Source organism: Dicentrarchus labrax, unplaced genomic scaffold (assembly GCF_905237075.1).
Source record: "Dicentrarchus labrax unplaced genomic scaffold, dlabrax2021, whole genome shotgun sequence".
In the NCBI taxonomy this organism is placed as follows: Eukaryota; Metazoa; Chordata; class Actinopteri; family Moronidae; genus Dicentrarchus; species Dicentrarchus labrax.
Window position 1 is genome coordinate 25,905,368 of NW_026136721.1, and position 12,498 is coordinate 25,917,865.

Below are 12,498 nucleotides of genomic sequence, written 5' to 3' on the forward strand. Positions count from 1 at the left end.
CGATCTATAGAACATATGGCTAGCGAACGCCAACGTAAAACGTACGGGGTGGCTTCATATCCGGATAGCTTAGAGATCTAACCGCGGGGGCCTGAATCAGCCTCTCTGCGGCTTACTGCTAGCTGCCTGTATGTCAGCTAGCTGAGCCAACGTTAGCAGGAATAGCCCCCACCCCCCTGAAACGTGTTGGGTTTTTTGCTCAGAGTCCATGTAAGTTTCGAAAGCTTCTGTCTTTTATTTCTCGGCTTTAACTAACGACTCGTAAACCATTTAACGTCTCACCGACCGTCGACATTGTAGGCTACCAGTGCTAGCTACGTGAGAGTTAGCCTAAAGTTGAGTGGATTTTCCTCGTCCCAGTGTCGTTGAAGATACCAGCTGTGTGTGAGCTGACCCGGCTAATGGCTCATTTAAATGACAACGTTAAATAATGTGTAGTGTACTGTTGAGCAATCCGTGCTCCACAATATAACATTACAGTTAATTTTAACACTATAACTAGTTAAGTGCCCCAATATGAAATAAGATTGTTGTTTGTTTACTGTGAGTTGCAAATGATTCCATGATGTGGTCTTTGGTTTAGCTCATTGTTAGTAACTGCACCTACAGCCAACAATCGTTTTTATTATTGATTAACCTGTTGAGTATGTCATTATTTATTTATAATTTATAAATGTGTATTTGGTGTTGCCACCGTCCCAAAACCAAAAACCTAACTAGGTGGTATAAAACAGAGAAAATCACATTTGAGGAGCAAATCATTTTGTTAAATCGTTATACATAAATCACAACTATTCAATAATACTGTAACCTGCTTGTTTTATACTTATTTATACAGACAGTATATATAACCATCAAATCATTTTCTGTCTGTGATCCAATCCTTTCAGCACTCATATAAATTGAATACCCTTGTGCAGTGACGATGGAAAATATCACTTTGGGTACATGAGATGAGCACTTGACATTTTATATTTTAATCAGTGTTTAAAAAAAGAACTGGTACTTAATGAAGTCAAGTGATAAATGCAGCCCTATTCATGGGAGAGTCTCACTATTTCTGCTCATGATCCCACCTGATTCCTATATCTCAGTAGTTGGTGTTTTGGGGGTTATATATTGTTCTCACTTCTATACCTCGAGTCATTTATTCTTGGAAAGAGTTGCCGTTGCTAAATTTGTGATCAAATTTACCCCCCGTTGTTAAACACTCAGTTATTACTTTGTTCTTTGGCTTGTTTTTTTTTTCTATCTCGTATATGCACTTTTGTTTTTGCATGTGCATTCTTAAAAAGTAATTAAAAGGGCAAGTACATCTATAGCCTGAAAGTGACAGCATCTGGTGTCGAAGGCTGCACAGCTCCTAGTTACTTTTGACTTAAAATGTGTAGGTCCTCCTAATGCCTTCAGGTGGTGCTGGCATACTGCATTCTCATTTCATTTATAATGGTCTGGTTGGCAGACAGGTAGGGAAGTATCCTCCTACAGTATATTTTTACTGTGGGAATGGAGCATGAAAAGAGGAAACACTTGTATCCTGGTGGGTCTGATCACACAGCGCCGCCATACCAGAGAGAGCTGGTGGTTAAAAGTAAGACATTTAAAGATTTGATTCAAACCACCTGTGTAGTGTAGTGTACATTATTTAATTTTAAAATACATGTACATATAAAATGTTATGGCGCGCTATTGAGAACTGTATGACTGAGCAAACCAGGCATGCCTATTTTTAGGAGTTTGCTAATAGTGGATGTAGTCAGATGCCTTCTCCAGTAAAGCACCAGTTGTCTTCCCCCCCCATAGCACAGTTAACCTGCTTGAGTCATGCAGTCGCAAATAAGTCAAAGATATTGTATTTCTATACAGTGAAAGCTGGTAAATTAGACATCCTGAAGGTGAAAGCACAAATCACTTTAACATTGTAAACACTTTTTCCATCTGAAATCCAAAGCTGAAATGACCTCTTCATGTCTTAATGCTTCGGACCATACCTCGGCCCCAGGACCCATTTTCAGAGGTTATCCAAATGAGATCAGCCTTTTTGTGGCTCTTGCTATTACTCCACCACTGGTCCTGTTTAAATCAATTCAGTTTCTCTAAAAACAATGCTTTGATCCTTGATTTTATCAACTCCAGCTCTTTTGTGTTTCTAATTTCCTCATCCCCCAACATTTTGTTTTCATCTCGGGCCAGCTGTTGTTTTCCAGCGCCTCCCTGTAATATGTGTAAGAAGTTTTCTTCCCTATGCCTCAGCCTTGTAAAAATCCTTCTTTTCCTCTTTCTTCAAGAGGTAATTTGCCAAGCTTAACATGATAAAGAAACATTACCCCGAACCAAAACTGGTGTCCAGTTGTATTTTGGTTGGGTGGCCCAAGAGTGGCTGATCTGTTTTAAACTAAATCTCCAAAACTGAGTACATATAATGTCGATGCTATGGTTTAAAGGAGAAATGTCACTTCTTACTTTTTAGCAGCTGTTACTATGAAAGACAGGAAGGAATTAATTAAAGAATGTGGCTTGCCAGGGTTGACTTGTTGAAATGTAGCACCAAACTCTCAAATTTGATGAGTTTGAAATTGGCTGATTTATTGTCTAATTGTTTTTTTGAAATTCAACACTCAACACATTCTTCTAATTATCTGTCAACATGCCTTTGTCACTTTGGGCAACCAGACAAAATATATCAGTCATGAAAATCCCATTATCACATGGTTTATACCTACTGGGGTGCACATTATGGAAAACAGATTAAGATTGTCCTGTCAGACATATTGCAGCACTTTGCTTAAATTAAAAAAGTTTCGACTAAAGAACCAGTTAAAACTCTGCCGCTACATAAAATGATATTTTATACAATAAAAAGGACACGCCTCTACAATGTAATACAGTCCAATAGAATAGCCCTGCAACACATACCACCTTTGTGGAAATGTTTTTGTTGAGACTGTCAGAGAGAAGTTGGCTTAAATCTGTGGTCATTTTGGAGGCTGTAGTTTGTGGTGGCGTTGTACTGGAATGCAAGTCTTGTAACTCCAAACATGTATCTTTGTAAATGTGCAGCATAGTACTTTAGAATACCATCTCTTTTTACATTGCCACTAAACCTGAAGTATTCACTGTACGTGCAAGCTTGATTCATGAACCTTTGTCTGCATTTAAAACCAAAGGAAAGATACACTATCTATTAGACCCCCCCCCAAAATATTGCAGAATTTGCTGTGGTGGCCCCTACAGATTGTATTTTTTCAAGTTCTACTATCTGATATTCTGTTGTATTAAGATTGCTGCATGTCTTTTTTTGTCTATTAGGTTTTTAGCTCGCTCCTTGATCAAGATGTCAAGTCACAATCCTTTGCTGAGGCTGGAGCAGCGAGCGGCCGAGGCTGACCAGATCATCGAGTACCTGAAACAACAAGTCCAGCTGCTAAAGGAGAAAGCCAGTAAGTCACACACAGACACTAAAACGCTTATACATAGCCTTACTAGCAGTTTAATGACACCTGAAGCTGCAATTATGGGAAGGTATATGTACTTCAGTCGAGATCATTTCCTATGGTATATTTAAGTTCAATTCATATACATTTATATATATATATAGAGAGAGAGAGCGATAGATATAATCTCGTACACTTGTGACATTTGCATTCTCATTTACTTTTTATTAAATTAAGTATATAAAAAATGCACAGATGCTCTATACATCTGTCATTGTCAGAAATCTACTCCTGTCTAGTGGTATTTTAACAAAATGTAATGAGTAAGCAAAGCTTTTATTTCTGGTGCATTTGTGTAAATGATAAAGCTAAAGGGTAAAATGGAGTCTTTAAATGTATTTGTGGCTTTTTAAATCCAAATCCTGGATTAGTTGACAATTTCATGGTTTCTTTAACTCAAAAAGAAGCATAGCTTAGATTTTAATAGTCATCATATTTTAGTCAACAGTATATTTGTACTAGTTCAGAGAAAGCTCTAAAACTGTCCTTTGGGATGGTGAAATTTAATTCCAGTGCTGAGAGGTAACAAGAATTTGCCTTCCTGCAGCCGTCCAGGCCAGTGTCAGAGAAGAGAAGAAACTGATGGTGGAGAATGCCAAATTGAAGAATGACATCGAGGAACTAAAAAAACAGCTGCTGGAAAAAGAGAAGAAGAGGGGAGGTATGTTGAGTTCGGTTCTCAGCAAAGACTTCCATCGCGGATCAAATGTTTGTTAGTCTTTAAGAAGACCTTGATGTTGTTATCCTTTTTATATCAAGTTATAGAAGTGGTTCTGTGTGCCTAACATTTGATGTCAGTTGTTGCTCATTAGAGCATTGTTTGGTTTGCGCTATCAATGATAACATCTTGTGCATTCTCGCCTCAGCCCAATATAACAAGAATCTTTTTTTTGTTTCTGTTATAAGCAACCATAGCGCTTCAAGAATCCCCATTAGAGTGATGGGGACAGCATGTCTGTCGGCTATTGTGCGTCTGACATACATTCAAGGGCAAATGGCTCAGATCATTAACATGCATTTAATGTTTTCCAGAAAGAAGCTGCAGGAATGAAAGGGGACTGGAAGAAATAAGCAATTTATCCTTATTCAAAATAACTCAATATGTTAGTGTTGGAACGTTGAAGGAATGCCTTCCAATATGCCAGAGACTATGTTTTTCCACACATTGTATCTAATTGTAATGTTTATTTATGGGGTTTCTTTTCAATGGCTTTAAGGTGGCATAAAATAGCTTAATCAAAACATGGATAAATATGAAGCTTTTTGAAAGGAATTTCAGTCGGCTTTGCTGATTTGTTATTGAGATGAGAAAAACAAACAATTGAACGCGACTATAATAGTGCTTTGAGAAAAACAACATTTCTGCAGCCAAGTGTCAGTTAAAGTTCAGTGTCATTTTAGAGCTGAATTTAAATCAGCTTAAAAGTTGATCTTAAATTCTGCTGGACCCATCTATGAATCCTCTAAATCAAATTGTGCAGACAATAAGGTGTTCAAACCCACAGAGGGTAAAGCTGCATTCATTTTTAGGGTCCACTTGGCGTCATATTATCGCCTCATTAAGTTATTATGGCAAAAATTATTGCAAATAGTTGTCTATTTACATATCCAGCAGACATGGAGCATCGTAAGCATTCATTTGCTATCATGTTTCTGGCCACATGATGGAATTAAAGTCCAATATTCGCTGTCTTCTAAGCTCTGTTTTGGTCAAAATTATTATTTGGTCAAATAATTTTCTTTTTTTTCTTTCTGGAAATTTTTTTATGGGTTAAACACAACTAGCAATACCTTTCACATTACATATTGTAATTTAATTCAGTGTTTATTTTTAAAAAAAATAGAATTATTGCGGCTTTAATTTAAAACACTAATCAAGATCCCAACCTTTCCAGAGATTCATGCATAAAAATGTGCATAAAATAATGCACTAGACATCTACAGTAATGCCCTCTGATATAAATCTATTTGTATCTGTATCTTACATTATGTGATTTTGTCATATCGTATGTAGAAAGTTGGTTCTCAATGTCAAAAACCTTAAGAGTAAACTTAAGGGGATGTAAAGAGTTTGAGAGGTTATTGCCCGTAATTCCTAGGTAAACCAGAAAGGTCCTGATCTCAGGTCCTAACATAGAATTAAGGTAATTAAGAGGATTATAGTGGCGGTGGTGTGCCTGCAGACCGATGTTTGTCAGACACAGGCACTAGATTTTGTAGGAATTCAAACATCAGGCGCCTTAAATGAGGGGTTATTTTTTTCTGGAGAGTTTTTGTAGCATATTGTTCCCTGCTTTATGGCTCCATTTCCTTGTTTCCATCAACTTGGACACTGTGTCATTTTCCAATCAAAACTGTTTGTATCAGGAGAGCAGTCCTCCCACTGGGTGCGTAAATAAAGCCTCGCTCTGTATCATTTCATTGCATTGTGTTGATGCAACTTTTTCTGTGCGTGAAAAGGGACAACTAAGACGTAGTGTAGCTTTGTGTATTTGTGATGTAAATGATCTCTTTCACGGCAGTGCGGCACAGCTGATGTCTACTTCCACATGAAATTTGGGATACTATGCACAGAGAATAACATTCATCAGAAAAAAAAGTCTTTGAGATAGTAGCTATGATCCACACTGCAGTCGATTATTTCTACTGACCTTTTTCCCGTGTGCCTCCTGTAGTGCTCGATGTGACTATGCCATCAGGTGCTGCCAGTGTTGAGTGCATTTCAAAGCCCACACCTCCCAAACCTGCTGGTCCAGCACCCTCTGCCTCCCCTGCTGCTGCTGCTGCTGTCCAAAGCCCCCCTCCCAATGATGAGAGCAAAAAGAAGAAGCCAGAGAAAAAAGGTAACAGCTGGAGAAAAAACTACACATGGCAGGGTTTTATTACAATTTCTTTGAAGATTTCAAATCCAATAAAACTTTTTTGAAGCTGAAATTAAGCCTGTTTTGATCGGCCATATAACGATGTTTGTGTCATGTATTTAATTTTCTCTTCTCTACGGTCTTCATCAACATTATTCTTTTTTTTGTCATTCTATTCTTTCTTTTCCATTAACAGTTGGACAGATGCAGCTGTGTGTTCTTCAAAAGTCCACTGACTTTCTCCAAATATGTTTTTCCATTTGAATTTCTAATATTAGGTGATAATGGATGTAAGGTTGCAATATCAGCCTCTTAATGAATCCATGATCTCTGGGCCTCAGTTGGAAGATGTGTAGTGACGCTTTATTTTTATGATTTATAAGCTATATTTGGGATGAGGCTTCCTCGTCTAATGTCACCAGTAATTTAATCCAATTTAAGAGTGATTTAATGTTTTGTGGACGTGCATCCTTCCGGGACTCATATACAGTGGCGTTAAGCTGTTTTACATTTATGATAAGTTTAGAATTTAAAACAGGAAAATCCCTACCATTGTTCGTTTCCGGTAAATCATTCAGATATTTCGTTTTCTTTGAGCAATAAGCTATCTAGACTAATTAGAAGGATGTTGACGGGCGGGATTAGCACTGGATGTGTTTATGGGCTTATAATTTAGGAAGAGAAGAAACAAGCTTTAAACTACCGACAAATGCATTGCCATATTTGGCATTTCTTACATCCAGATGTTAGGGAGCTGTTAATGGGATATAGTTATTCCACTTCATAAGTTCTTGTATATGTTAAATCCTTTGTTCTCACCTCATCCAAACAGTCATCACTTAGCCTACAGACCTGTGTAACCTTAGTGTAGTCCTGGTAATGTTACATTGCTGTGCTGTCATCACACCAGAGTATTGATTGCACAGGAGAGAAATGTGGAATATCAAAGGCATGGGTTGGAATTCATATTCCTCGGAGCTGGTGTGGGGGCTCAGAGGAATGATTAAAGACTGTGTGATCATTTGATCAGTGCGACTCACTGGAATGAATGTGTGTAAGCAAAGCAGGCGGGTGAAAGATACTTTGTCTCCTGGGAGGAAGCATCTGCTTTTCTGCTATATTATTGAATCATGTAGCACTTACCTTCAACCAAAAGCGGGTATTGGTATTGTCATTTACTCCACATTTCTGGGAAGAGGTGAAAAAAAGTTTTTTTTTAATTTATTTATGGATCACTTGAAACGTATGCCCCTGCATGCAACCCTGAGGCCTGTCATTCATGGGCTTTGCTTTCATTCATGGGAGGAAATTAAATCAGATTCCAGACAGATACCCAGTATTGTTTCAACTATGATTTTGTTTTTTATAATTTCCCTCAGCAAAATACCAGTTGGCAGAAATATGCTTTCGAAACAAATATTTCCTATAATGTTAAGCACATTTGGTATAGTAGCATGAAAACTCTCACAGATACGTCCCTTCGCATGATGGGTAGCTACTGTCTGAAAGTGCTTTCTGTGCTGAAAATGAAACAAACTTTCAAAACCCAGCCAAATTATCAGACTTCCATCAAAATAGCACAAATTAAGAATAAAGAAATGTTGAAATGAATTTGAATTTCAATGTGAATGGTTTAGTGTAACCTTATTTATTTATGCCAGGAGGGGAGAAAGCAGAAAAGAAGCAGGCAGCCCCCAGCCAAGAAGATGCCAAGGTGGACGTGTCTCGTCTGGACATGCGTGTTGGACGTATAATCACAGCTGAGAAGCACCCAGATGCGGACAGTCTCTATGTGGAGCAGGTCGATGTGGGAGAAGCTTCTCCAAGGACAGTAGTCAGTGGGCTGGTCAAGCACATACCTCTGGACCAGGTACAGTGCAACTAATAGACAGTACTAGTATTATATTTATTGTATATATAATAGATATTCATATTAATTTCAATACAGTTATATTTATTAATTTATATATATATATATGTGTGTTATGAATCCCTGCAGAGACTCTATTTGAGAACTTTTTTCACTGGACACACAAGCAGTGCTGTGTACATACTGTGTGTATACATTAATGGCTCACTAGGGCCATAATAAGGATTTATTAGTCCATTTAAAGTGACGTCTAAGGTAAACTCTGTGCTCATGGTTCTGCTTATATTGGTGTTTATTTTGCTTTCAGAAGGATTTATGATTTGGTCCTGCAGCAGAGTAATTTGTTGTATAATTTCATCTAAGTGAAAAGCACCAGTTACCTTTATAGTTGTCAGTATTTCTTTTCATATTTCTAGACCAAGGAGCCTTTGTGCATTACACTTACATATATACTGTATATACTAAGGAACCATATCCTTGCTGAAATCACATGTAACAAACACTGTCTGACAAAAAATCTAGTTTTTACTTTACTCTCTTGTTGACTGTTTTATTTATATGAGCCATTATCTATTCCTGTCAAGCAAGCAGGAGTGAAATATCTGAGGAAAGAAATGTGGGTTTTATGGCAGCACTCTGTATGTTAGGATAAATAATAGGTACAATTTAGAAATACGAGTCTGAGAAAGGCTAATCATAAAATAACTGTTATGACAAGTGGCTACATTGCACATAAAATATTACTCAAATCTGTTTGTTTTGTAAATACTGTTACAGAACGTTCACATACTGGGCTGTCCCTGACTTGGCAAAACCGCCTACAGATGAAAAATGAAAACTACTACCATAACCCTGTCAAAGCAACATGAGTGATTTTAGATTTATGTAGCAGTTTCTTAAATGATGCCCCTCAAAAAAAAAAAAGTTAATGGTTATTTTCTGAGATCTGGTATACATCATCTCGTGGAATGCTGGATTTGTCTTTTTCTCGGCCTTTGGCAGAAACTTCCTCTGGTCCTCTTTTAAACTTTGGTAAGCCGCAGAGGTCTCTAGGCTCAAGTTTAAAGTTTTCCTGTTTGCTCCCTTTGGTTTTTGAAATGAGGCAAACAAACCATAAACCTCGGACACAGTAATTTTAAATTCATTGATTGGAATTGGCAATAGTATTTATATTGAAGTCTCAAATCCTCTGCCCTGTATCCAAACAGACCACATCAGTTGAAGGTGATTTATTATTATTTTTTTTTAAATAAATTCTGTATTATCAGTTGTTTTTTTTTTCCTCTATTGTCAAAGGCATATGGAATGTAAAAATGTACTACATCTTCTGTCCCCCACGCAGATGCAGAACCGCATGGCAGTCTTGATGTGTAACCTGAAGCCAGCCAAGATGAGAGGAGTGGTGTCCCAGGCTATGGTCATGTGTGCCAGCTCACCAGACAAAGTCGAAATCCTTGATCCTCCAAGTGGAGCAGTACCAGGGGACAGAATTACTTTCCAGGGCTTCCCAGGTACCATCAATTACCGTTGCCTCAAAAACACATTAATCATTAGCATAAAGCATAAATGTTACAATCATATCCAACCGAACAGACACAGGAGGATCTTTCCTCACCACTGTCATTGAATTAAGCGTACTGAAAGCATTTCCCAGCCTAGTTTCCACAAAATGCCTCTGACTTTAGGAAAAGAAGGGTGTCGTTGAACCTTCTGTCTGCCAGAAACAACACGGCAGTTTCCACATTCATTCCTCTAAAGACACCAATCACCATACTTTCTCAGACCCCACTCAAGGCTCTCATTAGAGAAGGACTCCTCTGTTTGGTGGTGGCTAAATGGCCTGTGACTGCTGATTTGACTAATCAACGCTCATTGCTAGGAATGTAACTTACTCTTTTTTTCATAGTCAGTCGGAAAGATAAGTGCTCTAACTGTCCTGTTAAGTTCAGTTATTGTAAATGACTTTGGGAAAAAAAAGAACATGTGAATATTATTTCCTATTGATTAACACATTAACTAGACCATACAACAGTCAAGGTCCCTCCTGTGAAGTATTACTAACGCAATCTCTAAAATCAAAGACCGCCACCAACAGGCCAGAGCGGTTGTGATTTAAGTTTCTCTAGTTCTGAAACTCTGAATATTGGTGGTGTGAAGAGGATTGGCCTTCTTAGTCATCTATTCTTTTGAGAACAATAACCAAATGGGAGTTCCCTGTGAAAAAAAGGGGAAGACAAGGATATGATGTAGGTGGATCTGTGGTCCAAGTACCCACAGCCCAGCTGCGTCAGCCGAGGCTTTCATCCCTGCAGTACACATGTCCCAGACACTCAAAAAGCTGTTTGATTCATGAGGGAACCCTTTGGCCAGAATATTTTTATGGGATACTACATTAAAAAGTCATATTCAAACCATCCTCTGAAAACAAGGTTTCACGAGAGAACATAAGGAGTGGACGATGGAGCAACAGCAGAATTGGTTGATGGTTTGTTGTGGTGTTGAGTTCTTGTTTGTTTAAAAGTTTTCTGAAGTACATGTAATGGAAAATAAGAGGTGAAAGAAGTTTTTCTTTTTCCCCAGTTTTCCCTCTTTTCTCCCACTAAAAGCGCCATAGTACAGATTCAATTACAGCCAATCGACTGCTGGTACGAGTACATGGTTGTAATTGCCCACATTTCTTCAACTAATGGGGCCCAGTACTTCTGCTTGAAGTTAAGAATGTGCACAAGTTGCTCATCAAAACCTCTTTCACGCTTCTGATCAAAACTGATTGTTGTAGTGTGTGGATTGTAAACTGACAGAAATGGCAGCCATGGGAAATGAAACACATTTGTGTCCTCATACCCTGAGATGGTTGCGTAGAGAGGAAAAAGTTGACACCAGACAGAAGCCGGCCAGTACCGGCTATGATCTTTCACAAATACCAGGCATTAAGCAACATCAAAAACGAAGGCGTTGAGAAATGAGAACCTCCCTTAATTGTGTTTTCCCTGGATGCATATTTTGATTCTGAGAAGTTGGGTTTAGATGTTTTGAATTATGGAAAAGAACAACTGGCAGTTTTAAAAAGCTGATGCTCTAATAGAACATGATAGACTAGTCAGACTATTCACAATTCAAGTGGGGGAAATAAAATTAGAATTGGCCTGATAAATCATGAATATAATGACTGGTCATTTACTCACAATTTGTCTTGGCTTTAGTTTGTTATACAGATGGTATCAGTGTATACTGAATATGAAAAATCCATGAAGGAAAGTTAAAAGTCATTTATCAATGTGTCTTAGCAAGGATATATTAAAACAGTGTTTCCGTAGGTTATGCAAGGGAAAGACATATCATAAGAAGTTCATAAAGCATCAGTCCTGGTCTATAAATCTTGCATGTGTGATGGATGAACATTGAACAGAGGAGTTTATAATGTATCAAACTGACATTTTGATTGCAGGTGAACCAGACAAAGAGCTGAACCCCAAGAAGAAGGTATGGGAGCAGGTTCAGCCAGACCTACGCACGGACAGCCAGTGTGTTGCAACCTACAAGGGAGCTGCCTTTGAAGTCGCCGGCAAGGGAGTGTGCAAAGCCCAAACCATGAGCAACAGTGGAATCAAATAAAATAACAGAGCTGCTTGAAATGGCTCAGTGTTTACTTGGCAATCATCTGCAGTGATGACGATGTGTTGAGAAACAGGATGATGGTGATGATCGAAAGGAAATGCTTTGAAGATGTTCAATAAACGGATTTGCAAATTACATACCGGTATACTTCTAAAGTGTGTCCTAAGAATGTGTCTGACGACAGTCCGTTCTTTTTTTACCTCTAAAATATACACAGTCATGGCCTATAAAGTTAATCAATACAACTGTTTCTGCTTTAATTCACCAACTTTGTCTCCTCTCCTGAGGCGCATTAGCTTGATTGTGCTTTGATTTTGAGGTTATAACGCTAAAGGACTTACTGTACTGGGCTTGATCGGGCACCACTGGTTTCCACTTCATCTAGTCTTGGGCATTTTAATGAGCAGGAGATGAAACAGGGATGTTATACTACAATGCCCAGCAAAAACAGATCATGTTCTCATGGTCTTTGCGGGGGCTATTTAGATGGTGCTCTGTCCCAGCTCTCCCATCTCCTGGCCCACCATCAGTATCCCAATCTTGGCTCTGTAATGCCAGTGCCATGTGCTTTATTTTACTGTCCCCTTGAAAGAAAAAGTCTGCCCACCTCCGGAAGTATCAGACTACACAGAAGAAACAGACAGAAAGCTGTGCA

The 12,498-nt window shown here is 38.4% G+C and overlaps 1 protein-coding gene across 3 annotated transcripts; it reads left to right on the top strand.

Annotated features, from left to right (window-relative positions):
* The first annotated feature begins 65 nt into the window (after positions 1 to 65).
* aimp1a (aminoacyl tRNA synthetase complex interacting multifunctional protein 1a) lies at positions 66 to 11,978 on the top strand. Of its 3 annotated transcripts, none has more exons than XM_051383997.1 (7): positions 66 to 210; positions 3,310 to 3,440; positions 4,042 to 4,155; positions 6,170 to 6,337; positions 8,017 to 8,225; positions 9,568 to 9,736; positions 11,674 to 11,978. In XM_051383997.1, coding segments are annotated over exons 1-7 (960 nt in total). In that variant the 5' UTR covers positions 66 to 208; the 3' UTR covers positions 11,841 to 11,978. The 3 variants fall into 3 exon arrangements, with proteins under 3 accessions (XP_051239957.1, XP_051239958.1, XP_051239959.1); XM_051383998.1 differs by having other exon boundaries at positions 8,020 to 8,225; XM_051383999.1 differs by lacking the exon at positions 66 to 210 and adding an exon at positions 247 to 380.
* Positions 11,979 to 12,498: the final 520 nt, after the last annotated feature.

What these genes read in the sequence shown, in the direction of transcription:
- aimp1a (XM_051383997.1), top strand. An exon ending in GAAGAAGCCAGAGAAAAAAG is followed by an intron (nt 6,338 to 8,016) that starts GTAACAGCTGGA and finishes TATTTATGCCAG; the next exon opens with GAGGGGAGAAAGCAGAAAAG. An exon ending in AGCACATACCTCTGGACCAG is followed by an intron (nt 8,226 to 9,567) that starts GTACAGTGCAAC and finishes TCCCCCACGCAG; the next exon opens with ATGCAGAACCGCATGGCAGT.